The sequence below is a fragment of the Perissodus microlepis genome, chromosome 13, assembly GCF_051167445.1.
Source record: "Perissodus microlepis isolate ML-2025 ecotype Zambia chromosome 13, ASM5116744v1, whole genome shotgun sequence".
Taxonomy (NCBI): domain Eukaryota; kingdom Metazoa; phylum Chordata; class Actinopteri; order Cichliformes; family Cichlidae; genus Perissodus; species Perissodus microlepis.
The window spans coordinates 30,537,849-30,563,596 of NC_140473.1; the positions used below are offsets into that span (position 1 = coordinate 30,537,849).

Genomic DNA, 25,748 nt, shown 5'->3' on the forward strand with positions numbered 1-25,748 from the left:
GCTTTTAGCTAATGCTAGCTCCTCCGTAAGCCTGTTTCCTGTGTCTTGACTGACAGGTCTGTAGCTTCTCACTGTTGAAGGTTCTCCTGAGCTCCTCCATAAATACATGAGATTGAGAAAAGAGTCTTAAAGAGTTTTTTGGACACAAATGCTTTTTTAAATTAATGTACAATATATATGCATTTTCTAAATCACTCTAAATTTGATGATTTAGAAATCAAGACCATTACCTGTGGGGTCGGGGAACTGCCAGAGACCTTCCAGCCTGCCTTGTCTTATTTTTTTCTAATTTCGTTCAAGCCCATCTGTGTTTTTACTTCCTTATAATTAAAACAATAAAAGTTAAAGAAGATGTTTCTGTTCTTCACACCTTCAGAAGTTAACTCTGCTTGTTCCTTCTAATAGATAATAGTGACAGTCGGGGTACCTGAATGGATGTGAAGCTCTTTTCTTTGAAGTTTCAGTAAAAATCAGCTGTAGCATAAAATATTGCATCTCAAATAAACAGCATAACTGTGTAGTGGAAGAAAACATCAAGCTTCAGATGCGGTTTTCTGTATGTGTGCGTTGCTTTGAGGAAACCTGGTAAAATATTCAGGAGCTTAAATGAGTTCACTTTCGGTTTCTGGTGCAGATTGGGCTTCCTCTCTGTGGCGGTGTCCTGTGTGGGTCGTGGGTGTTGTTGTTCTTTCATAAACTCTCTGGTCTTGTTCCATGTTTGTTTTTAAAGCCTCTAAATGGCTCGAATATGTGATTAAAATCCCCGTAACATTGTTGTGTAATGTTTCTTTTGCAACAGATTTGGCAGGCGCGCACTTCAGATTCGTTTTTTGTACTTTTTTATAAGAGCATCAGTTTATTATCAGCGATTATCAGTACAAATTTCAGTTCTGACTGCGGTGCGGTAACGAAGACCCTCCTGTATGCACAGGTCGCTGACGTCAGGGTTTTGCTGGCATGGATTTTGCTTTTTCCTGTTATTTGTCATCGGTGTGTAGTTTAAATGCAGTACGTTTATTTTCTTACAGTTATTAAACAAAACTTTTTGCCTTACAGTCATGACATCCATCGCTAAGAGCAGCAAGCCTGCTGGGAGTTTTTACATCAGCAGAGCAAAATTATGACTTAAATGAAATGTTACGCTCAGCTGACTTAATGAAATAGTTTGGACTTTAAATCCCCAGAGCAGGTTTTTGATTAAAACACTTCAGTCGCCTTCAGCCAACAGATTGTATCTCGCTGCCTGCTCTCACCTGCGCACTCCCTTTCATTGGCTCTCTCACTGTCTCAGTTTTCATTCTTTCTTTTTCACTGGTGCTGTAGGTGTTATTATTCATATATAATCTGTCACATTTGACCTCTGAGAACACCGACACGTCCTCTACAGATGTAACTTGTAATCCTAAATCTGTGTCCCTGCAGGCGGGATTCACTCCCCAGGTTTCGAGACAGGCGACACTCTGAGCTGCCAGTCTCTGATGAACGCAGACGGCCTTTACCTGGTGTCTTACTACGCTCTGCTGCTCAATCTCAAACTCTGCTGCTGCGGCTACTACAAGCGGCGAACGCTCACGCCCATCCTCAGCCTGGTGAGAGCAAGTTTCGTTTCCTCTGATCAATTTTCTCCGGTGTTTAAAGACAAAGATTCAAAGATAAAAAGTAAAACCAAACCAATGCAACTACATCCTGTAGTTTCAAAGAATCCTCTTTGTGCAGCATTGCTTATTTAAAGGTATAGATATATCTTTGTGTTCCTCTAGCCACACAACCACCCAGCTAAATACTGAATCAGCTCTACTTAGACATTTAAGCTACTTCAACTTTATCATCAAAAGTACAAGAAAATTAAAAAAAAACTTCCCGCCCTGAATATAACAGCACTGAATTGGATGCAGTGACACTTAATGGGTGGACGTTTGTTCTGTTGTGCAGAAGGAGTTTGTGCGTCTGATCCAGAGCAGCGGCGTCCTCGTGGTTCTGTCTCAGGCCTGGATCGAGGAGCTTTACCACCAGGTGTTGGAGCGCAACCTGCTGGCTGAGTCTGGGTTCTCGGGTTCTTCAGAGGACCACACACTGCCGCTTATCACCATGCTGACAGGTACACACACACACACACACACACACACACACACACACACACACACACACACACACACACACACCTGTACAGTTTCTACGTGCTCAGCTAGTCTCCACACACTGGCTCAAAAGGCCTCCACATAACAAGGGAAAAATATTGATTAAGAGATAAATGAAGCAACAGTATTTATTATGAAAGGTGCAAAAGAGTGTGTGTGTGTGTCTTAGCCACTGAGAGAGCCCCTTATGCTACACTACACTGTCCAGGTGGTTTCACATGACTGACAGAGAGCTCCCCCTACAGGCCTCACCAGCTGAGCGCACCGCCCTGCCCTCCTCTGTCCCCAACACTACGCAGCTCCCTCCAAACTACCTCCAGCTCATCCTCAGTCGTGCCCATCATCCAGATTATTATGATCAGTTTAGGTGTAGGACAAAATGACACAGACAGAAAAAACCCAACAGAGTATTCACACAGTAGCCCACATAAACCTACCCTTAAATTCAGCTTGTAGTTCACGCCACACCATCAGTTTCATTTTACTTAACAAAAAGTCCCAGTTAAAAACATCTTTTGCTATCCTTGACTGTATCATCTCCAAATAAATTATTTGTTCCTGCAAACAGGGACCTGGCTAAATTCTGGTATTTATAGTAATGCCTATAATTGCTCACATCATCTCCACGGGCACCTTTTTATCTGTTCAGTTACTGAGCTTTTCTATTAGCAGGGACCTAAAGGCTCTGTATGTTAATCCATAGACCTCCTAAATCTGTGTCTGAGTTTGGATAGTTTCCTCAGGGCTGCCTGCAGCACAAAAGGTAGAGCAGGTCATCTGCTAATTGAAAGGTTGGTGGTTCGAGCCCTTGCTGCTCCAGTCTGCACGGCAGTGTGCCTTTGGGGAAGATACTGAACCCCAGTTTGCTCAGACAGACTTTGGGATTTATTATATGCAGAGGGTATAAATTCAAATACTTGACATGTTGTGACTTCTCTGTTCCTCCTCTCTTAGACATTGACGGCTTGGGCAGCAGTGCAATCGGAGGTCAGCTGATCAGGAGAGCGTCGAGCCACGTGCCGCTCGGCTGTGAAAAGCCGTGCAGTGACGCTGTGATGGCAGGTCAGTAGCACTTACTGAGAACGTAGTTAACATTTAATTCTCCTCAGTCAGCAGCTCTTCATTCACAGGGTTTTCATGTTTGGATTATATTTCTGGGGAGCTTTACTCGAGTTCGCTGAGCCCGTAATTGCTACTAAAGTGCTGCGCTGGTAATCAGCAGAAACCACAACATTAGCAGAAGTATCTCAGAGCAGAGCTGCATGGTCAAGACATGCAGGTTTTTTAAAAATGTTGTATTTACTGGTGCATTAATGATTGCAAAACATAACAGATGAACATTTGTAAGTTTCATGTCCTGCTGCAGAGTAGGTCTGCAGGAACGTTAACAGGAAACCTGCAGGTTTTAAATATAATCATGCTTCAGTGATGTTGTGTGTTTGGATTTGACCTGCTGTAACTGAAAGAGCAAGAAGCTGCATTGCAAACGAAAGATGAGACAAGCTGGGGAAAAAAGGGTAGCTGGGTAGAAAGAGGGCAGTGAGCACCTGTGCTGTTTCCTGCAGGATTAAGCCAGACTCTAACTGCTGCTGGCTGACTCACCCCTGACATTTATGCTCATCTTGTGTGTTTTGTGTGTGTCACCATTTAAAAAACCAACCCTTTTTTTTTGCTCTGTGTTTTTCAGGAGCTGTGTTCTCACGCTTCATCCTCACCGGTGTTTGGAAAAACCTGATCGATGTTCTGTCCACACCGCTGACCGGTCGCATGGCGGGCAGCTCCAAAGGCCTGGCCTTCATCCTGGGGGCAGAGGGGGTCAAAGAGCAGAGCCAGAGGGAGAGAGACACCATCTGCCTGAGTTTAGACGGCCTGCGTAAAGCTGCTGCGCTCAGCTGCGCCCTGGGTGTGTGAAGCATGTTTCATGTGCCTGTATTAATAAGACAAATGCATATCATCTCTCATCCCTGTGGGGGAGGATTTGTGCTCCCTCCCTATAGCACAGGCAAAGGTCAGGATTATTCACTAGACATCTGTCCTACAGCTGGAGCAGATTCTAGGTACAGTATGAACAGTAATTTCTATTAGCAGCTAAGCAGCCACTCAGCACTGTTTTTAATCAGCACGTCCTGTCGCAGCTCACTAAACTCGAGGACTGATTTATTTAGGGGCCTGAAGAAGTGCAGTGTGAAACATGATGAGTGTGAAATGTTGTAAACGCTTAATCCAAATATATCCGTACTGTGGATTCAAATATTACACTTATATCACAGCATGCACACACAGATGTTTTGACTTGGCCAGTGTGATTTCTTCTTCACATGATTTGTGTCACTGTAGTAATATGTTATAAGATAGGAGATGCTAAAGATATGAAATATTGTGCTAAAATATTTCTACTTCAGATTATTTTCTGCAGCAGTTACAACCTCTCTTTCTTTGTTTGGCATTTAGCTGTAAAACATTTTCCATCACTGGTTTAGCATTAAGACAGTTAGCATAGATAACTTATAAATGTCCTGAGGTTTCAAAGCTTGATGTAATTAAAACTAAATAACAGGGGCCCTAGAGTTGAGCCGTGTGGGACACCGCAGGAAAAAGCAAATGGACACAAAGACTCCGGCACAGACGGTGAAACCTTTGAGATACGGTTCAGTATGAATTTGGTGGAAGAAATGCAGAAATAAGGTCTCGATGTAATAAGATAGAACAATGAGCTGCAAGTTATTTGGCCACAACCTTCAGAAGTAGAAAGACTGAACTGAGATGTCTTTGTTTCCTTCTTCCAGTCAGCAGAATAAGCACGAGAGAGCACCGGGGAGGACTTGCTGTCAGATGGCTTTATTGTTCACTTTTATCCACAGTAACTGTCAGGATGGCAAAACTGCACAAATGAAGTCAGAGTGAAAAAGGTTCAGACTGTAGAGGCTGTCAGAGGCAGACAAAACGCTGTTATTCTAATTCTAACATGGAGTTTACTGCCCTCGTGTGAGCTCAGACCCTCTCAGCTCCCGCCACAGCACAGGTCTAATTACACAGAATAATTGATATCACAGCTTTTAATTGATATTAAACATGTTTTGGGAGCTTATGGGGTCACGGGGAAATGCAGTCACACTAATGAAAACCGCTTGACACGTGACTTTTTAAGCGATTAAGCACTTTAAACTTTCCCATTAGAAGTCCTGGAAATTCATTGAACCTGCGCCGCTGGCACTTGGTCTGAACCAAGTGCCAGCGGCCTTGTGGCTGGCCTGCCTTAAAGCTCTGTCCCATGTTTTTAGCTCGGGGATCCTTTCGTTTCCACCTCGACGTTTGGCAGCCACTGAAAAGGGACACCAGAATAACACCAGTGTGCTGAGTGCAGATTAGTGTTCAAACGTGAACACTGGGCGAAGCTGTCAACCATAAAAATACGCAACACAGGTGCTTCCTTAAAACGCTCCAGTTTTAGGCACATTTTACATTTTATCTGGTCTCAGTTCATTTTACACACTGAATGCAGCAAAGACGATGACTCTCCTCTCTTGCTGGTATAACTTTTCTCTTCGTGCTGGAAGTGCAGACTGGAGGCCACGTCGTGCCCAGTTTTACTTCATACTTTGACATCGTTTCAACGCAGCATGCACACCTTTTTGATTTAAGTCATATCAGTTGTTTCTTCACGTTCTGTTGATAACTTGAGTCCATGAGGGCTTTAAATTATCTTTCTAATAAGCACGTTTAAACCATAGAGGGAGATGAATCTGCTGTTGATCATCTGTACTCCACTCCATGCTTCAAACTTATACATTTAAATGTAAAAACAGAAATTATCAGTAAAGTGTTTATTGGGCATTTCATAGTGCCTAAAAAGCCCCTCACGGTACTGTAGGCTTTTAATGTTTCTGCCATACTTTGAGCTTTGACTCGTACTCACACGGGGAAGGTTTTGCTGAGTTCTGATTTTCCTTGTCAGCTTCATTATGTATCACATTAATCAAATTTGACACCAGTGGCAGGTGCCCAATAGCAGCCAGCACCTGTTCGACGCTGTGCAGCTCCTCTGGAGGTTAACTGTGAGTTTTACTTCCAAAATGTTAAATGCAAGTATTACAGAGGATGTCAGGGGAAATGCAGTTTACTTATCAACCGCTGTCAGATGTCTGTGAGTGTCACTAGCATTAAAGGACAGTGGCACATCCCCGGGGCCTGCAAGGGAGCAAATCAGATTGAAATGAGTGCAGAAGGACTAATGAATATGAATGAACACATGGCGTACGACCTCCTCTGTGTTTGCAGTTGGCACTTTACAGTTTGTGTGTCTCCAGTTAAAATTTTAAACATGTACAGTGGAAATCCCAGAAATCTGTGAAAATGTCTCATCGGTAGATTCTGAATTTGGATGATGGCTGAAATGTTGCATTTTTAATGTGCAGGGATGATGTTTTGTGGATGAATGAAACGGCACGTCTTTACTTTGTGTGTGTGTGTGTGTGTGTGTGTGTGCGCGTCTGTCAGGTGTGGCTGCCAACTGTGCTTCAGCTTTAGCCCAGATGGCTGCAGCCTCCTGTGTGCAGGAAGAGAAGGAGGAGAAGGAGGTGGGGGAGACGGGAGACGCTATCGCGCAAGGTATTTTCACAGAAACACAAACACACGCTTGTTCGGATGTTTGCATGTAACAGACACACAAAAACCTTAAATTTGAATCAAGCTCATCATCGTTACACACAATCAAGGGGTAAAACCTCAAATTAGTGCTAAATTGTGTTTTCCTAGTTATAAAACCCAGATAAGGGAAATATTGACCGTTCACAATCATACATACAAAGAACCTACAGTAAACACATTTGTACACCTAATAAGGCCCCACTTATATCTCAATATCTCATGTTGAGCATTTCTGTTAATATTTGTATTAATATTTATTTATTACTTGTATTATTATTTCCTTAAGTACCTTTAACTGAGTATTTTCCATCTTCTGATGAATTCTTTGTTGAGATAAGGAAGTCATTGCAAGTTTTTGCTTTTGTCTCTTTTTAAAAAAACGTTATTATTATAACATTTTTACACTATAAGCAGAAACATTCTGGGCCACCTTGACCTGCAGGAGCTGCTCGGCCATGGAAACCCATGCCGTGACGCTCCCAGCACAGAGGAGCTTAGAAGCTGCTGTGTGCCTCAGCACTTCTGCTCTGTAACTTGATGCGTCCTGACCTCCTGGCTGAGCAGCAGGTCAGGACCGTTGATTGTGGAATATCACGGAGGGAAGAACTGACTTGCTGCAGCAGCGGCGTCCAGTTACAGAACCAGGCTGGAGTTCAGTCAGATCTTCAGAACGACCTATTCTTTCACAAACGTTTGCAAAGACCGACTGCGTGGCTAGGTGCTTAATTTTATGTACCTGTGCCGATGGGAGTAAAAAGCACCCCCCTTTTCCTTCACTAAACCTTGTGTCCTTGACCTTGATGAAATTGTCATGAGTTCAAGGAAAAGAGGGTGTTAGGAATATTGATAAGGACTCGAGAAAAGAACTGTGTGCTGAGAATCTGAATGACCTGACACTAACCTGCTTAACATGCGTGCTGTGTTGAAACTACAGCGTGTAAATGTGGACTACAAAACATCGTACGTACTGCACCTTGCTTTGCTAACAGTACGCAGCAGCTGGATTTACTAAGGAGCTCACGGTGACTGAACGTCACAGTCTTGGGTATTTTTCCAGGTGGCCTTATGGCATATACATTTGTAGGAGCTTCCCTTTCAAGAAGAAAATATTTAAATGAGTAAGATAGACATGATTTACGAAGTCTGAAGCATGCACTTTACTGCAAAATGCTCAACATTTCTTTGCCAAAAAACAAAGCTTATGTCTGTTGTGGTTGTGATCGGTGCTTCCGGGAGTGTTTGTCTGTTTGGAATAACGGGCCAATTCCTTTTTTCGGCCACAGCCTAAACTTTGGGAATCATTTCTACTGGAGACAAAAGCAATGATAAAAACAAGATATGGGAACTAGTGACATCTAGTGACAGCTGTTACAAACTGCTGGCAGCATTTACTGGGATGCAAAATTAATGTTTATATATTTCCACAACCTGAGAGTCAGTTTTGTTAAAGCGCATCTCAGATCAGTTCAAGCACAATGTTCAGGGCGTCTGTGATATTTAAAATACACTTTACTGTGTGTGTGTGTGTGTGTGTGTGTGTGTGTGTGTGTGTGTGTGTGTGTGTGTGTGTCCAGTGAAACAGCGTGTTGAGCAGCGTCTGGAGCAGATCGGCCGTCCTCAGGGAGTTCGCCTCCACACAGCTCATGTGTTGTGCATGGACGCCATCCTGAACGTTGGCCTGGAGATGGGCAGCCACAACCATGACTGCTGGCCTCATGTGTTCAGGTACGTTTGTTTATCCTGTAAAATATACTTCATATATCATATATATCAAGCTCGGAAATGGTAGTATGTGGAGCTATAGTGGTTCATAAGAGGGATGAAACTTCAAAAATATGTTCTAGAACTTCAAATCACTTTCAGGGTGACCGAGTACATCAGCTCACTGGAGCACACCCACTTCAGTGATGGCTCTGCCCAGCCGTCCTCTCTGACCACAATCACCCAGCAGAGCCAGCAGATGGCTGGCATCGACCTCGGGCTGGAGTTGAGCTGCGAACCCAGCCCCGAGGCCTCGGACCTGAGCCTGAGCCAGCCGGTCATCCAGCCGCTTTCCATCCAGGAGCTGCTGAAGGAGAGCGGCAGAGGGGGCAGAGGCCTGGACCTGAAGAGCGGCAGCCTGATGACCGGCACCAGCGCCGCCAAGGCCGTGTGCACGCTGTCAACTCAGGCCGACAGGTAGAGACTGAACAAATACCACAGCAACAGGATAGACTGGACACTTTCTACATGTGATGTTCCAGGTGTTGCACCAGTGCTGTTAGTTGTGTTTTGATTTTGTTTTATTAAAACTCAATAACTGCACGTGTTCCAAGTTTAAGAAACAGTAAATGAGAAATTCAGGGATTAGATTTCCTTTGACAGTCGGATCAGAGTGGCCCCTGTCCTGGTGGTAGTAATTATTTCAGAGAGTCGTTGCACTGAGGTGCAACTTCAGAGACTTGGATACTGAGTTGTTTTATGTTTTTTATATCTTTTTCATTTTATAGGTATTTAATCTTGCTAAAGACTATCAGAAGAGGGGTTCAGTTTTATTTATACTTGCACTCTGACAGCGATGAAAAGACTCAGTTCTCTCTTTTGTCCACTTTAACTCTAATGAGGTCACAGTTATCTTTCAGACTCTCAGATCTTTCCTGCCGTGCTTTCTGCAGACATCACATCCTGACAAGAGGAAATAAAGTAATGTACGCGATGAAAGGCAAAACAGGAGAATTATGTGGTGCAATATTCATTTTATCTCTATTATCTAATTTTAATTATTGTTAGAAATTAAACTATGATGAACTGCGCAGCCATAACTAATAAGGCTAACCTCTAAAAGCTCGGCCATAATGTCACCACGGGCAACAAGACGGTGGAAATAGAAACAGACTAAGAAGTTTCACAGTGGGTTTAGTTTTTAACTGAAGTGCAGCAGCTGTGTTAGCACCGTGTTCCATTAACAGCCAGCACGACCGAGGCTCTTAATGACTTTATCTTCCAAATCCACGTTTCACCGACATTTGGTGCTCAGCAGGTGTTCCCGAGGTTGGTTTTATAGCCAAAAGATGGCAGTAGTGGTGCAGAGCTACTGCTGTGTGTGTGTGTGCTCTGACACACTTTCTTTGATGAGTCATTTGGTATTTGGACCCTAAATGTAAAAGTGAGAACAGTGTTTTGTGCTTGTTGTTACTGGACCGACACTCAGGATTATAGTGAGACTGATGTCCTCACACGTGTACAAACATGTATGCATATGTGCGCGTGCCACTTGTTACGGCTCGCACGCGGCCGCAGTAACTGTGGACTTGTTTGCGTGCTCATTCCAAGGATCATCTCTTACATAACCAGTTATCTGGGCTGCTTTTAGGAGCGTATATTAAAAAAAAAATTCCCCCTGATCTTTTGGAACAGATGGACTGAACACATTTACAAGCTCAAAGTGGCGACAACCATAGTAAATACTGTTGCACGGGGCTGGCCTATATGTGCTTAGAGGGCAGTGAACAGGGAAGCTTTGCAAGTATTTCAGTGTAGGATGTAAACTTGCATGGCAGCGTTGCATTACCTTTGCACTGTAGACGTTCATGTGAGTGTATGAAATGCTTTCTGTGTGTTTCAGGTTATTTGAAGAAGGGGCCACCAAACTAAACCTGGTTGGTCTGGTTGGTTTCCTGCAGCAGCTCAGAAAAGCTTCTCAGTCTCAGCTGTTTGACTCTCCCACCGAGACTGGAGACTATTCACTGGCAATGCCAGGTACACACTTTGCATTAATTCAGTGCACATTATATTGACTGGCTGACTTTACTCTGACATCAAAACACACACACACACACACACACACACACACACACACACACACACACATAATGCTTCAGTAAATGCATGTGAGCACTCTGCGCGAAAGCCCCCACTCCACCCCACCCCTCACTCCATGCATGGGCTGACCATAGACTGTATAAAAAAGATGGACATACTCAAGGAGATGCCACCAATTGGTTTTGGGCTCTACGTTCTGAAACGTGACGAGCTGCCGTCATGTAGTATCTGGATAAAAGGCTGGGATGCTAAGCTATCAGCCAATAATTGCATTAGATTGGTTAGCAAGCTGCATCCATAAAGTGTACAGGTGCATCACACAGACACAAATGCCTGCTCACTAATTAAAGTAACAGATTTTAAAAAATTATTATTACATTTTAATCATCAATCTGGAGCACAGAGTTCTTTGGATGGGCTGCGTGAGAGCAATTATTCTTTGTCAGATATTTGCATTCAGAAATCTTTCAGAAGGCACCGGGAGCGTGAATGCAGAGGTGCAGATGAGTGACCCAGTGAAACACGTTAAACAGTCTAAACTGTGTTTGCTTTAATAGCAGGTGAAATTGGCCAAGTTAAAAACTGGCTTCTCTTCACAAGGATTTTGGCTTCACTTCAACACAAATAAACCACAGACATCTATTTTTATTTAATAGCTACATTTTCTGCCTTTATTAAACACACCTAAAACAAATTCTGTTACATTTATTTAATTATTGACACATTTTTTTCAGACACACGAAAGAAAATTATCCAAAAAAACCCCCATAGAATTTGCATTTCTAGAGCAAACATGCAGTGTGGTCTGCAGTTCATACGAGCTGCTGCAGCTGTGAGAGGAAGCACAGACAGCGGTCAGCTCGAACAATGAAGAGACTCATACAGGCAGCGGATTCAGTTGTTCCCAGTCAGCTGTGTGCAAACAAAGTGGGAAACACACGGGGAGACAGAAGACGTCAAAAAGTCAGGAAAAAAACTCAAAATGTTGGTCGTGAAACACAAAATGCACAACAAGCCAAAAAGACGTGCGCAGAAACAGGAGTCGTGTTATTCTTGACAATCACATTTGTTTTTTTCTAGATCGGAAATTAAATTTTTATTTCAAACATATTTCTCTACTGAATGTCTGAGAGTGATGTTCAGCTTTTAAACAAATACAGTTTTGTGTTTTGTGTTGTATCTGTGGCTCATTTATTTGTCACAAATTTAAAGTTTTCACAAATGATCCTTTAAACATCCTCGGTCCCTTCCTGTGCCCTTCTCGATCTCAGGCCTTGGCCACTGACCCAAGGGTCTGCATAATTGTGAACCATGCTGGGCATACCTTGTTCTCTTTCTTAATTAGTTTCCCTCGTGTGGTTAATTAAAGATGAAGTACAGACAGGAGTAAACTCCGAGGCCTTTTTTGTGTCCTCTGCGTGTCTGTAGGAGAAGCCAAGTCAACGTTGGACCGGCGCAGCGCCCTCCATCTCTTTCGTCTGGGTGAGGCCATGCTGCGAATCGTCCGGAATAAGAACCGACCCCTTCTCCACATGATGAGGGCCTGGAGCGTGGTGGCGCCTCATCTGGTGGAGGTAGGATATTACTACCTTGTAAACAGTGTTTTATTTCTCTATTCTCTCCTTCTGTTAACTTCTCAACCTCTCAGTTGCACAGTTGTGTAACTGCAGAAGTTCTAATTGCAGCTCTCACATGAGTTGGAACTACAGACAAAGTCAACGTGTTTAAAAGACAAACAAAGCCAACAGTTTACCCATTCTGCCACATGTGAAATACGGGTTAATCTAGGGCTGCTCGATTATGGCAAAAATGATAATCACGATTATTTTCACTGAAATTGAGATCTCGATTATTTGACGATATTTATTTAACAATAACAATGTGTTGAATAATGACTTTAAAGATTGTCAAAAAATAATATAAAATAGTGCAAATACTGATAACAGTGCAAATGTTTGCAATATAAGAAATAAATGAAAAATGTAAACATCTATGTTTAGTGAACTTTGCAGTGTTACTGTGGTGCAGCTACGACACCGTAGCAAAGTTTACACACTGTGTCTACTTGATCCACGTCTGACTCCGCGAACCCATAATGTTTCCACACCACTGAAGTTTTTTTACCTCTCTTTTCAACCAACGGCAGTCACTCTCCTCTCCAAATAACTTCTGCTTAGCTTTCCGAGCTTCCCTCGGGTCCTCTTAATCAGCGGTCCCCAACCCCCGGGCCTCGGACCTTTACTGGTCCGTGAGTCGTTTGGTACCGGGCCGCGAGAGTTGAGGCTCAGGTGTGAAATGTATAGTTTTCAGGGTTTTTATCGGTTTTCAGCGTTATTTTGTTATCGTTTTTATCGTTTACTCGGTTTTCCTGGGTCTTTTCATGTGTGTTATGAATAAATATTCTTTTTTTCGATACCGGTACTAGTTTTATTTTGTTGTATTTATCCACGACACCTTAAAGGCCGGTCCGTGAAAATATTGTCGGGCATAAACCGGTCCGTGGCGCAAAAAAGGTTGGGGACCGCTGCTCTTAATTGTTGTGACGCGTGTTCGAAATGCAGAGAGGTGCGCTCGATTTGCCACACGGAGCAGCGCGAGAGTAAAGCACGAGGGAGGGGCTAATAATCGGCTCAGTCATTTTTAATGATCGTTGAAAGCCCAGATCGTAATCGAGATTAAAATTCGATTAATTGAGCAGCCCTAGGTTAATCAATCTTCTTCTTTTTGTGGAGATTTACTTCACAGCAGCAGCATCGCAGTAGTTCAGGCAGGTCTCAGTCTTCTGAGTTTGGGTCAACTATCTCACTGCACCTCAGGCTCCCTACATGCCTGCCTGTGTATCTCCAAGCCACTTTGCAACCCACCTCCAGCCCAGCTCCTCCAGTTAATACCTCCTAAGACAGGGGTCTCGAACTCCAGGCCTTAAAAGCCGGTGTCCTGCAGGTTTTAGATCTCACCCTGGGTCAACACACCTGAATCAAGTGATTAGTTCATTACCAGGCCTCTGGAGAATTCCAAGACATGTTGAGGAGGTCATTTAGCCATTTAAATCAGCTGTGTTGGATCAAGGACACATCTAAAACCTGCAAGACACTGGCCCTCGAGGCCTGGAGTTCAAGACCCCTGTTTAAAGGTGTCTCTAACCTGATCAGTATCAAATCTGTTATCACTAATGTCTGCTTGTTCCATGCTGTGTCTTACTGCTGCTGTTATACTTTCTATGTATGCACATGGAAGAGTGAAGGGCTCCCAGAAAACTGTGACTGCACACAGAAATGAATCTTCTTTGGATTGTAGCGGCTCTGAAATGAAGTTGTGTAACATCTGTGTAGACCACCTTTTATCTCGCACAGTGGTTTTCCTTTTTTTTTAGCTCAGTACACTTCAGGCACTGAGAGAATAAAAGCTTTGATCTATTTGAGGCTCTTTAAACACAAAGTTTTTGTCGTCATCACAGGCTGCGTGTCACAAAGAGCGCCACGTATCCCAGAAGGCCGTTTCTTTTATCCACGATGTTCTCACAGAGGTGCTGACGAGCTGGGCGGAGCTTCCACACTTCCACTTTAACGAGGCACTGTTCAGGCCTTTCGAGCACATCATGCAGCTGGAGCTCTGCGACGAGGACGTTCAGGACCAGGTGGAGTCGGATCTCAGTTCCTCAAAACAACCAAATCAGCCAGCGTTGTTCCGGGCTGTGCGTTCAGTTTGCCAAACAGTTTTTCTCGGGTTTGTCTCCCTGCAGGTAATAACATCGATTGGAGAGCTGGTGGAGATGTGCTCTCCTCAGATCCTGTCAGGGTGGAGGCCTCTGTTCAGCGCCCTCAGGACGGTGCACGGTAGCAAGACTGACACCAAAGACTACCTGCTGGGAGAATACTCCATGGGTATGTCTAACAAACTCTTTTCCAAAGTTTATCAGCAGAAAGATTTTTACTGTAAATCTGAGTTTCCTGCTCTCGTCTTATTGTCTTCCTGCAGGGAAGTCTCAGGCGCCGGTGTTCGACGTCTTTGAGGCGTTCATAAACACCGACAACATCCAAGTTTTTGCCAACGCTGCCACAGACTACATCATGTGTCTCATGAAGTTTGTCAAAGGATTAGGTTTGTCTCACTAATGTGTGCGTGCTATTTTTCATTTCAAGATATTACTTTTCAAGCCTTTTGGGATTTTATTTTTCCCGGGATCAGGCTATGTATTTATCTCTTTATTCGAAGCTCATAACATGCATGTACATTTTGTATTTACGTCACAGTTTAATACATCAGGAGAGCGGATTTATGCATCTGCAGATGCTGAGTGCTTCAGTTTTCTGCAGAAATTTAAGATTTGAGAATTTATTTTGATATGTGCTATTATTATTTCTTTTATTTATCAAAAAAGGCCAAATGCACAAATGCACGGGAAGTACTCATGCATAAATATGTTCCTGTACATCGTTAAAATGTTTTACAAAAAAGCACCAAGAGGACACACAAGACACAAAAGCTACTTTTATGTTTTTAAAATCCCAGTTATTCATAATTCCTAAACAATGACTGGGAAGCAATTTTTCTTTTAGAAAGATACTTCATGGTTTTTAGAAAAATCGTCACCATCAAAAGCTTTAAAACCTCACAGAAGGAGAAAGGAGCAAACACGGTGCTGATGACAGTGAGTGGGAGGCGAGCAGCGAGTCAGTGACAAAAACAAGAAAACAGCACCGCAGAAAAAGCGATCCTGTGTTTTTGAAAGACACGTTCTCTCTGAATGACTCGAAACAACTACAGTGTCATCCAAGTGTTTTTTAAAGCTGACCTTTCAAACTCTGGAGAACTTTTATGCTTTTCTGTGCAGGAGAGGTGGACTACAAAGAGATTGGCGACTGCGTTCATGCGTCAGGTTACAGCTCCACAGACCTCTGCCTGCCTGCTCTCGACTACCTCCGCAAATGCTCGCAGGTGGAAGCTCCACAGATATAAAGTGAGAGCATATTTTTAAGATTTTTCGCTATTATAAAAAAGAAACCATGTTTTGCATTTGATTGACAGCTGCTGGCAAAGATTTACAAGATGCCGTCTAAGCCGGTGTTCCTGGGTGCGCGGCTCGCCAGCCTGCCGATGAGATCGCAGGAACGCTCGATCAGCAGCGAGGACGGCATGGACTGTGTCCTCCAGGAGTTCGATGACGACACAGGTTTCGCTTTCGCTCCTCTCTGTGCTTCACGGTCTTTGTGTCGTCTAAGAATCCTCCTCCTTTCTCTCTCCTTCTTTCTCGTCAGCGCATTTTTGTTGTCTCATGTCCTGCAGGTCTGATCCAGGTGTGGATTTTATTACTGGAGCAGCTCACTGCAGCCGTGTCAAACTGCCCTCGACAGCACCAGCCTCCAACGCTGGAGCTGCTCTTCACTTTGCTCAGAGACGTCACCGCAGTGCCAGGTGATAAACTTAAACACAATCCAAAGAAGAAGAAGACAAACCCTACAAACAGCCGGGATGTAACCTGATCTCGCCTCTCCAGGTCCAGGGTTTGGCATCTTCGCTGTCATCCAGCTGCTGCTTCCTGTGATGTCACTGTGGCTGCAGCGTAGCCACGGTGACCACTCTTATTGGGATGTGGCGGCAGCGAATTTCAAACACGCAATCGGCCTATCCTGCGAGCTGGTGGTGGAGCACGTCAACAGTTTCATACACTCAGGTTGGTGGTGTGCGTTTCCCTCTGTGACCTCGTGCGCTTCGTCTTCTTTAATCGTCTTCAAGCTAAGAGCAAAGCATGCTGGGAACTTTGCATTTCTAAGCTTTCATGTAAATATTCACTGAAAGATTTGACCCGTGGCCGTGGTGCATTAGCACAGTCAGGTGCGCTGTCACAGATCTGATGGACTGTTATTGTTTCTCTGGCGTATAATGTGCTTGTTCTCTGAAGTGAAATGGAGCAGAACTGATGCCGTGTTGTTCCACTGTCCTCCTCTTTAGTCAGATTAAACTGCACCCCCACCCTGTGTGCTCACAGGCTCTGTTGTGGTGTTTGTGTGTGTGTGTGCACGTGTGTGTGTTTCTGCCGTCACTTCCTGCAGATATTGGTTACGAGTCACTGATCAACCAGATGCTGAAGGACCTCTTCAAGCTGCTGGTGGCTTGTGTGTCTGAACCTGCAGAGACCATCTCCAGAGTGGGCTGTTCCTGCATCAGGTGACCACACGTCTGGCAGTTAAACACCTGTCGCCACAGTGAAATCAAGTGTGAAACGTCTTTTCAATTCAGGTTGTCTTTCTCTGTTTTGGGTGGGTTGTTGGCTGAGTGAGCGCTTCAGTGGTGGACGCTCGTCCTAAACAAGGATGACGTTTCTAAAAATAAGGTGCAGCTAGAAGAAAGGTGGACGATTCGTGGAACTATTTTTAAATCCTGGTAGAACTGCAACCACATAAGCTAGCGCAATCATTTTATTGCATTTGGAACCAGATGAGTTGTACTTACATCACATGCATTCAGCTTGTCCCAGCTCGTGGTTTCCTTCCACATATGGCTCTGCGGATTATCGCATGTCCGCCATTACCATTGAAAACCGGAAGTGACGCCATTTTTGTGGGAGATGTAGTTTCTTTCAGGGCCTTTCAAAGGTTTCCTGGTGTTTTTCAAAGTCGTGTTTGACTTTATGCCTTTCTGTGTCGTTTCTGGGAGGCGTAGAACTTAAATTTCACTGTTGGAAATCGTTTATTTTGAAGCACATGCTTTTTCTTTGCAAATTTTGCACAATAATGCAGCAGGCCAGTGTTTTTTAAATCCTGCCTCTACTCCTGTGACGATGTCTACACCGTCCCTGGGGCGTGCCACCCTGTTTGTTTTGTTTTGTTAGAGTTATAATCTCAGTGCACATTTGTACATGCAACACCTGCCATACACGAGACAACTGCTTTACATCACTGATACAGACTCACACACAGTTTTGTACGCTTTCCAAGGTTGTGTGAGGAAATCGATAGCGGCTCTTTTCTTCTCATTATTATTGTTTTTCATCTGTCAGTGTTCGAGCCGTCTTACTCTACTTTTATCTTCTTTACTCAAATCCTCGAGGTTTCCGTACTAATCACAAATATGACGTTTTTACAGACTCACACATTTGGACTTGTGTGAGTCTCTCTCGTTTTACGTCTTGATTATGCAGAAACAAACATTAATGTATAAGGTTTGCAAACTTTCAAGAGGATTGGTCAGAAAGTTTGGCGACACTAAGACTTTGTTAGTTTTGCTACTCGAGCGGTTTATTCGCAGCAACAGAACTGTCAAATCAAACAATGTCAGGTGTGTTTTGTAGTACTTCAGAAATTGATTTAAAAGATATTAAAAGATATAGCTTAGTTTATTTTCTGTGTGATCAGTCCACGGTTGTTCTGCGTCTCTCTCCAGGTACGTGTTGGTCACAGTGGGTCCAGTGTTCACAGAAGAAATGTGGAGGTTGGCCTGCTGCGCTCTGCAGGATGCGTTCTCTGCCACGTTAGAGCCGGTCAAGGTACGTGATGAAATGCAGATGTCAGGTGGTACAGCACCTGGATACAAGTGACCTGGACAGCCCGCTGCAGTAAACCACATAATCCATCCCCAGTTTGAAGCCGCTTGTCCAGACAGAAGTAATCTGAAAGCAGTTAATACCATCACAGTGCTGGGATACCACATCAGGTCCAATAACCCCATTTAACCTCCGGTGTGCATTATATACTCGCCATCACAGTCCTGCAGCTGTGAGCGATCACTCTTTGTCTCCTCGCAGCAGGAAGGAAACTGCTCTCCTTTCCTTTTTGGTGTCAACCATCCTTGACTGAGAGGTTCAGTTAGATATTATCTGGTTTTTGGATTCTGCAGCTCTTTTGTCTGAATTACCTCAAATGTAGTGTTTTATTTGGATCCGTCACTTTTAGCTGTTCTTCTTTATCAGTACCGCACAATGAGGCACCATTCAAACCACAAACGTTCCCAGCTTTCATGGATGAATATAGTCAGAACTGATTTCTTTCTAAATGTTCTTTTATTTTCTTTTTAAGACTAATTTTACTTATAATTAGAATTAAGTACAGTGTGGCTTTTATGTGCAATATAAATCCTTTTTTTAAGCGTTGACTTTTGCGAACGAAACCTAATCCTTATCGATCTCATGGTGGGGCTCGGTGCAGCCCCTTGGTTCATCTTCTGTCTGAAATCAGCTGATTTAGCTTCCTTCCTCTTACCTTTAAGTCGTCTTTCTCCTGCGGGTGAGTGACGCTGCTGCTCTCAGAGCCACAGCTTTGGACCTGAGCTCACCACATTAGTGATTTCTGTGCTTCTTTACACATCGAGCTGAGTGTGTGACTGGGTGTTTGGATCAGTCTGAACCTGAGGTTTTTGCTTTCAGTGATTACTCGTACCTGCAGTGATCTTATTATTTGAAACGTTTAAATATCACGTAGAAATATGACACAGAACAATGGTTCCTTTTTAACAGTCTTCTCTGTTTCACTTTCTAATAATGCAATATGTCTCTGCTCGTTCTAGCTTCTATTATTGATACGAGTTCCCTTTGTTGGAACGATATGGCTTCTTTCACCTGCTCAGTAGGCGCTCCTTGAGTCATAGCAGTCCTGTTTGGTCTGTGTAGTTTACGTCATCTCTCCAAAAATAGCCAGTGCGCAAAACTAAACTTCTTTAATGAAAAATTTGTGTTAATTTGTTGACGATGGCTCAGTACCTGCTGAGTGCATGTGTGAGCCTGCAGATTTAGAGCCTCAGCGGGGAGCCGACTCCTGCTGTTCCCTTTCACTTACCAAGGGAACCGCCGCTAACCCAGAGTGTGCGTGAGTGTTCGGCAGAGGTGACATGGACGAGCACTTTGTTATTGGATGTCGTGTTCCTGCAGTTCTGAGCCAGCTGCCTGCCTGACATCTGCTAAGCAGCTTTAAAGATTAGAGCCACATCTGTCTGTGTGTGCGTGTGAGCCTGTATTCATATCTTTGTGGAGACTAAAAATGGAAGTTTACTATACTTATGGGGACCAAAATCCTGGTCCCCAAAAGTTTTAAAGGCATTTATGAGACTCAAAATGTGTTTTTAGTGACAGGGTTACAGTTAGGTCGTGGTTAGGTTAGGGTAAGGGGCTAAGGAAAGCATTATGTCATTTAGATGTCCCCAAAAGATATGAATACCCGACGTGTGTGTGTGTGTGTGTGTTAGTCAGGCTGAGATGGTGTGGAGTGGATATACTGGACAAAGGTTGTTGAATGTGCCAAACAGGAGGAAAAGAAAAAGTCATGAGGGAAGATTCAGGGATGCAGTGACGGAGGACATGCAGAGGGTTGGTGTGACAGAGGAGGATGCTGGAGGGGGAGATGGAGGCAGAGATCTGCTGTGGTGGCGCTTAAAGGGAGCAGCTGTAAGAGGAAGTAGTTTTCTAGAAAATACAAGATAGTAAAATAAAAATGGTCCAACTGGGGCGGGAGAGCGAGGTCTCAACAGTCGAAAATGAGAGGATGGATAGAAACAGATCTGATTGACTCTTTGTGAGGGGTTTTAACATTATCATGCTGAGCAATGTGCTTTGTGTATTTAGGTCTAATAGCCCTTTATATAACAATATTTGCTGAAGCAGAGGCATCTTAAAGCATGTTGCTAATGTCACATATGGAGCTGTGACCTCCTGAAATACTTCGCTGTCTATAATTCCTGATGCAATACGTTTGTTTAAGCCCTTGAATAAAATGTGAACCTGTCAGTTCAATCATATTTATCTGTTTGACTTGAAATCCAGTGTAAAAAAATGACAATTTTTACATGATATCACACATATAACAGCACACTGAAAACAAGTGCAGCTGATCTCGTTGGCTCAGATTCATACTAATCATTAACTCTGAAACAACCAGAGGGCTCCACGTCTTTGTAAAATACACACTTTGCTTCTCAACGTTGTTTCTAACCTCAGTTAAAACTTCTTTCATTTCTGTCCCATCTTACAGAAATATTGAAGGAAGAGCAGAGATATTTCAGACATTTAAATCATATGTGACTGTAAATGAAATCCTGAAAAATGCATAGAATCGTATTATGTCTGTAGGACAGTTGTTAACATGCAGCTTATGCTATGTAGACATCAGTCCTTAATGTGTAGCTTATGCTCTCAGACATACGAACACATGGCCTTTGACTGGCTTTATAGAAAAGCTGCTTTTGTTAAAAAGCATTCAGGTCACAGCTCATTAATGTAATAAACGCTGGCCATACATGTCATTCAGAGACCGACTGTCACCTGAAATTATACCATATAACACAAAACCTGACTGGTGTGTGATATTATGATATTTCCTATAAACAATAGAAGCTGTGCTCCTTGATTAAACACACAGACTGAAAGGTTCATCCTCATTCAGCCAGAGTTTCAGGAATAATGTGCTGTAGTCTCTTCCACAGTATTCCAGTGGAAGAATGAATTTTCTGACGGATCTTCTTCTGGTTTCAAACCTGATTCAGCAGATTTCTCTTCCAAGGAGCCAGAGGTTCCTTCAGCGAGACAACTTTTAGATCGCAAAAATCTGTGTTTCCCATTTAACGCACACCAGTCTTCCCTGTTTTCTCTCTGCAGAACCTTCTGGCGTGTTTTCACAGCGGCTCGGACAGCTTTTCTGGAGACGCCTGCGAGGTGAAGGTGGCGGCTCCTTCTCATTCACCGTCAGCCGAGGCCGAATACTGGAGGATCAAAGCTATGGCCCAGCAGGTCAGTGTCACTTCACGTGGCTTCGCTGTAGCTTCAACCTCCAATCAAGAGTCTAGACAGGAAAAAAAATCTCCCATCATCCTGGGGTTTAAAATGTCAGATCCTGAAGTTGAAGTTGTACATAAACTTGTATTTTATCACTTAATACTTACAGAGATCCATCGTGGTAAATGAATATAAACACACGTGTATGAGTAATCTTTCTTTAAGCCTGTCCTGTGGTTTTAACTGTCTGACCTGAGCTTGTCCGCATGTCCCGTTTCTATCCCAGGTCTTTATGTTGGACACTCAGTGCTCCCCTAAGACACCCAACAACAAGGAAGGCTTTGAGCACGCTCAGTCCTGCGTCCTCATCATCGAGCTGCCGTCTGACCAGCAGTCCAATGGACACGCTCAGAAGAGGTGCACATCAAAGCTCTGATCACATGGGTGGTTTATTACTCGTCTGATTGGTTTACATTTCTTAATGAGGCTCTGAAGGTGCCGCGTGTTTTCAGTTAGATTTAGGTTTAAATGTGCCTCCTTCTGTGGTCTGTCCTCTTATGTGTGTCTGTCAGTGACTGTGGGGGAAATGTGCTCTCTGAAGTCCACTAACTCTTTGTGCTTGTCTTTCTGCTGCTGTGTTAAAGGAAAATTGGGTAAGGCTGTTCTCTGTGTGTTCATCAACAACCATTTAAAAGTGTGACAAATGCCCACACGAGGCATGGACAGCATGATCGCCAATGTTAATCTTAAATGAGCTGCACAATGCACAGACAAATATGCAGTGGCTGATTAGATGTAAACCAAAAATAAAGTTGTAATTAATGCAGCACTCAACCATCTGCACTCAGTCAGCTTCTCGCTTGCAGCTGCATCAATGATACAAGTTTAAGAAGAAAAAGAAGCTCTCCTTGTACATTTGCACTTCTTCACGTTACACCACAGCCATATTGTGCAGCTCTGTCATTTACATGTTGCACCTGCATCTTTATCCTTTATCCTCTTTATTCATTTGTTTAACATTACAGTGATGCTACAACAGATAAATGAACCATGACTGGAAATGCATCAATGTGTTCAGTGAAATATTTCTTTATTATGAAGGATTCTTTTTTAAATAAGTAACTGAATGTATGTGATTCGACTGATGTGCAGGATCCCATTCAGGACCATCGTGGTGAGCCTGCTGTCCCACCAGGTTCTGCTCCAAAACCTCTCTGACATCCTGCTGGAAGAGTTTGTAAAGCAGCCTGAAGGTCACGAAAGGGTCACACCTGTGACCTCTGACCCCAGTAAACCCACAGCAGGCTTCCTGCGCTACATCTCTATGACGAATTTAGCCATAATTCTGGATCTGCTGCTGGACTCGTACAGGTTACTGCAGCAAAACATGTCACATATGCAGATGGCAGTGTAGTGTTGATACTGAATCCTGCTAGTTTCCAAACATAGAAACAAAACAAGTTATTTTATATTCATGCTTTTTATAATAATGTCAATCAGCTTCAAATGCAGCTGAAAAATCTGTTGTGTGCAGGACGGCGCGGGACTTTGACACTCGGCCGGGTCTGAAGTACCTGCTGATGAAGGTGTCGGGTGTTTGTGGAGCAGCCAATCTTTACCGTCAGTCAGCCATGAGCTTCAGCCTGTACTTCCAGGCCCTGCTGTGTGCCATACTGAGCCAGGCAGACAGCATGACTGCACAGCAGGTGGAAACCAGTCAAGTTAATAATGTTCTTGTATGTTTTTGTCACACTGCTAATACAGCGCATCCAGATCCACATACTGAGGGGCACAAACATTGTTCCAGGCTTTTGTAGCTTAGAAGTAGCCAACAATTAGCAACCACACTGCAGCTCTTTTATAGTTTCACAGGGACCTGCTGTCACTTCTAGAGCATCGCTAATGCGTTCAGATGATTTGGGACAAATTTTTGTTATCGTAAAAGCCACAGAGAGTTATCACCCGAGTAGTCACTTCCACTCAGCTCTACAAAGCCTTATCACTTATTTGAGCTTATCGTTTCACAGCTCAGTTCACTGTTCTAGTTCACTCTCACTGCAGGAAACTGTTTTTCATTATCCCACCTCGTGCTGCTGCTTAGCACCAAACGCACACAGTTAGAAGGTAACTGGTGAAAAGTTGGACCAGAAGGTTTAGACGCACGCCCAGCAAAACGACCAACACCAGCCAGGCCGCCCTGTTGATCATATCACTTCTAAAGGAGCCAAATGCACAAGTTGTTTTTGATTCGCTGACAGTCATTTCATAAACACATTTTGTAACCATGAACTGTAAATAACATTTAAACCACTGATGTAGAGCTGAATTTAAAATCGGTGTCATGGCGCGCTGCATGGGAGGAACGGAGCTGAGCAGGCAGTGAGCTTTTATTTTGGAACTTTTTTTCAAATGTCTTGGACGAATGTTCATGAAACGATTTTTCACTGTGCAGGAAAACATCTTCACATATACGATGTTTCTTGATTTCTATGATTTTCTTTTGCTGGGATTATTTAAATGTACAGCTCCAGATTTAAAATGCACTTTTGTGTATTTGGTAGGTCGAATGAAAGAAGTGCGGAGCAGGTATTTGATATGTCTGGAGGAACGATGTTCACAAAAATAATGATTTAACATTTTCATTTCATTTATTAATTTTTATTCTAATGCATATTTTACCAACCAGACACAGCAGTCATATTAACCTCTCAGCAGACACAGAATCACTGGTGATAACCGTCGTCACCGCTAACAGACGAGCTCGTCACTAGTTATCTGTTTGACAACTGAACCTGTCGCCATGTTCAGGTAAAGAGGATCCTGTACGAGGAAGAGGAGGGGAGCTCAGACTCCTCTCATCCTGGTTCCGCCTCCTCGGAGGATGAAGACATATTTGAAGAAACCGCACAGGTAACACATGCACACACATGCACACACACATGTCGGGTATTCATATCTTGTGGGGACATCTAATTGACATAATGCTTTTCCCAACCATCAAAAATGAATGCCTAACCCTGACCCTAAACCTAACGATAACCCAACTGTAACCCTGACGCTAAAATCACATCTTGAGTCTCAAAAATGCCTTCAAACTCGTGGGGACACTTTTGTCCTCACAGGTGACTGTTGGTCCCCACAAAGATGTGTAAACAGGTACACACACACACACATATATACACACAGCTTCTGATTGGCAGCGTTACTGTAAAGAATCGTGAAACACTCAAATGTGATGAGAGGCCACTCGGAGGGGCTGACAGGTGACCTCAATCTAGAATTAAAGCAGCGGCCTTGGATTAGTCGTGCTGCTGCTCTTTTCATCCATTATTTATTTTTTTCTCTTCAATCCTCAGAGGCTTTTCTAAACTTTTGACCCTCCTCGTAATATTTGTATCTTATCTGGCAGGTCAGCCCCCCTCGCGGCCGGGATAAGCGTCACCCGTGGCGAGCTCCAGTCCCTTCACTCAGCGTGCAGCCGCTGGGCAGCGCCGACTGGGCCTGGCTGGTCAAGCGGCTCTACAAGCTGTGCGTGGATCTGTGCAACAGCTACATTCAGATGCACCGCGACCTGGAGAGCATGCTGGAGGAGACTGCTCTGCTGAGGGGAAGTGCAGGAGGAGACCATGTGTTCTTCCTGCCTCTCTTCCAGTCCGAGACTTCGACCCCGACCTCAGCAGGCGGGCTTTCAGCGAGGGAGACGCCCTCAGAGGAAGGCGGGTACAGGTGTCAGACGACAGACGTGAGCTCAGCGTCACCGGGGGACACACCGACGCCAAGTCCAGGATTCAGGTTGGAGATCACGCATATTAATGTGTGCTTTGTGAAGGCTGTTTAGTCACCCGTCATGTAAAAGCTGCCGCTCTCCTCTCCCCACAGCTGCACAGGCAGTCTGTCCAGTCAGTTCCGGACTGGATGCGAACGGAGGGACTCCAACATAACAAGCAGCTCGGTTGGAGGGATTCCTGGCAGCGCTGGCCCGGGAAGGAGAAAGGAATGGTGGGAAAGTGCTGGAAACAAGCTATACACCATTGCCACGGACAGAACGATCAGCAAGCTGATGATGGAGTATAAACGCAGGAAACATCAGCAGCAGCAGCCGCAGCAAAGCCACGTCAACCTGTTCATGAAAGAGCAGGGCCGGGCGGCGGCGGCAGGAGGAGGCGGCATCGGGGAGAGGAGGGGCCCAGTAGAGCCGCAGAGGGCCCCGCAGAGGCCTCAGCAGCTGGTGGACCAGCAGGGGCCCTCTCTGAGGCACTCGGTTAGTGCGGGGCCGGAGGTACTGAGGCAGGAGAAAAGGCCGCGGTCGGGGTCCACCATCAGCTCCCACAGCATCTCGCTGAGAGACTCTGAGGCTCAGATACAGGCGAGTGTGTGTGTGTGTGTGTGTGTGTGTGTGTGTGTGTGTGTGTGTGGCAAAGTGCTCCTGCGCAGTGTACCAGGGGCACAGAGAAAAGCTGTCG

General features: G+C 44.2%; 1 protein-coding gene across 3 annotated transcripts in view; it reads left to right on the plus strand.

Moving 5' to 3' along the window:
• Positions 1 to 25,748, plus strand: part of arfgef3 (ARFGEF family member 3) — a 56,244-nt gene that overhangs the window by 23,608 nt on the left and 6,888 nt on the right. For 2 of the 3 annotated variants that reach the window (XM_084949260.1, XM_084949261.1), the window contains 25 exons: positions 1,423 to 1,589; positions 1,933 to 2,098; positions 3,093 to 3,200; positions 3,826 to 4,041; positions 6,636 to 6,746; positions 8,360 to 8,510; positions 8,649 to 8,963; positions 10,390 to 10,523; positions 12,015 to 12,160; positions 14,044 to 14,223; positions 14,329 to 14,470; positions 14,565 to 14,687; positions 15,421 to 15,524; positions 15,615 to 15,759; positions 15,873 to 16,001; positions 16,084 to 16,260; positions 16,640 to 16,754; positions 17,970 to 18,072; positions 21,169 to 21,300; positions 21,572 to 21,702; positions 22,438 to 22,656; positions 22,820 to 22,991; positions 24,094 to 24,195; positions 24,695 to 25,077; positions 25,165 to 25,651. In XM_084949260.1, the coding sequence (XP_084805386.1) occupies positions 1,423 to 1,589; positions 1,933 to 2,098; positions 3,093 to 3,200; positions 3,826 to 4,041; positions 6,636 to 6,746; positions 8,360 to 8,510; positions 8,649 to 8,963; positions 10,390 to 10,523; positions 12,015 to 12,160; positions 14,044 to 14,223; positions 14,329 to 14,470; positions 14,565 to 14,687; positions 15,421 to 15,524; positions 15,615 to 15,759; positions 15,873 to 16,001; positions 16,084 to 16,260; positions 16,640 to 16,754; positions 17,970 to 18,072; positions 21,169 to 21,300; positions 21,572 to 21,702; positions 22,438 to 22,656; positions 22,820 to 22,991; positions 24,094 to 24,195; positions 24,695 to 25,077; positions 25,165 to 25,651 (4,358 nt within the window). Of the gene's footprint in view, positions 1 to 1,422; positions 1,590 to 1,932; positions 2,099 to 3,092; positions 3,201 to 3,825; positions 4,042 to 6,635; positions 6,747 to 8,359; positions 8,511 to 8,648; positions 8,964 to 10,389; positions 10,524 to 12,014; positions 12,161 to 14,043; positions 14,224 to 14,328; positions 14,471 to 14,564; positions 14,688 to 15,420; positions 15,525 to 15,614; positions 15,760 to 15,872; positions 16,002 to 16,083; positions 16,261 to 16,639; positions 16,755 to 17,969; positions 18,073 to 21,168; positions 21,301 to 21,571; positions 21,703 to 21,929; positions 21,939 to 22,437; positions 22,657 to 22,819; positions 22,992 to 24,093; positions 24,196 to 24,694; positions 25,078 to 25,164; positions 25,652 to 25,748 lie in introns of all 3 variants that reach the window. The other variant, XM_084949259.1, reaches the window with a different exon arrangement.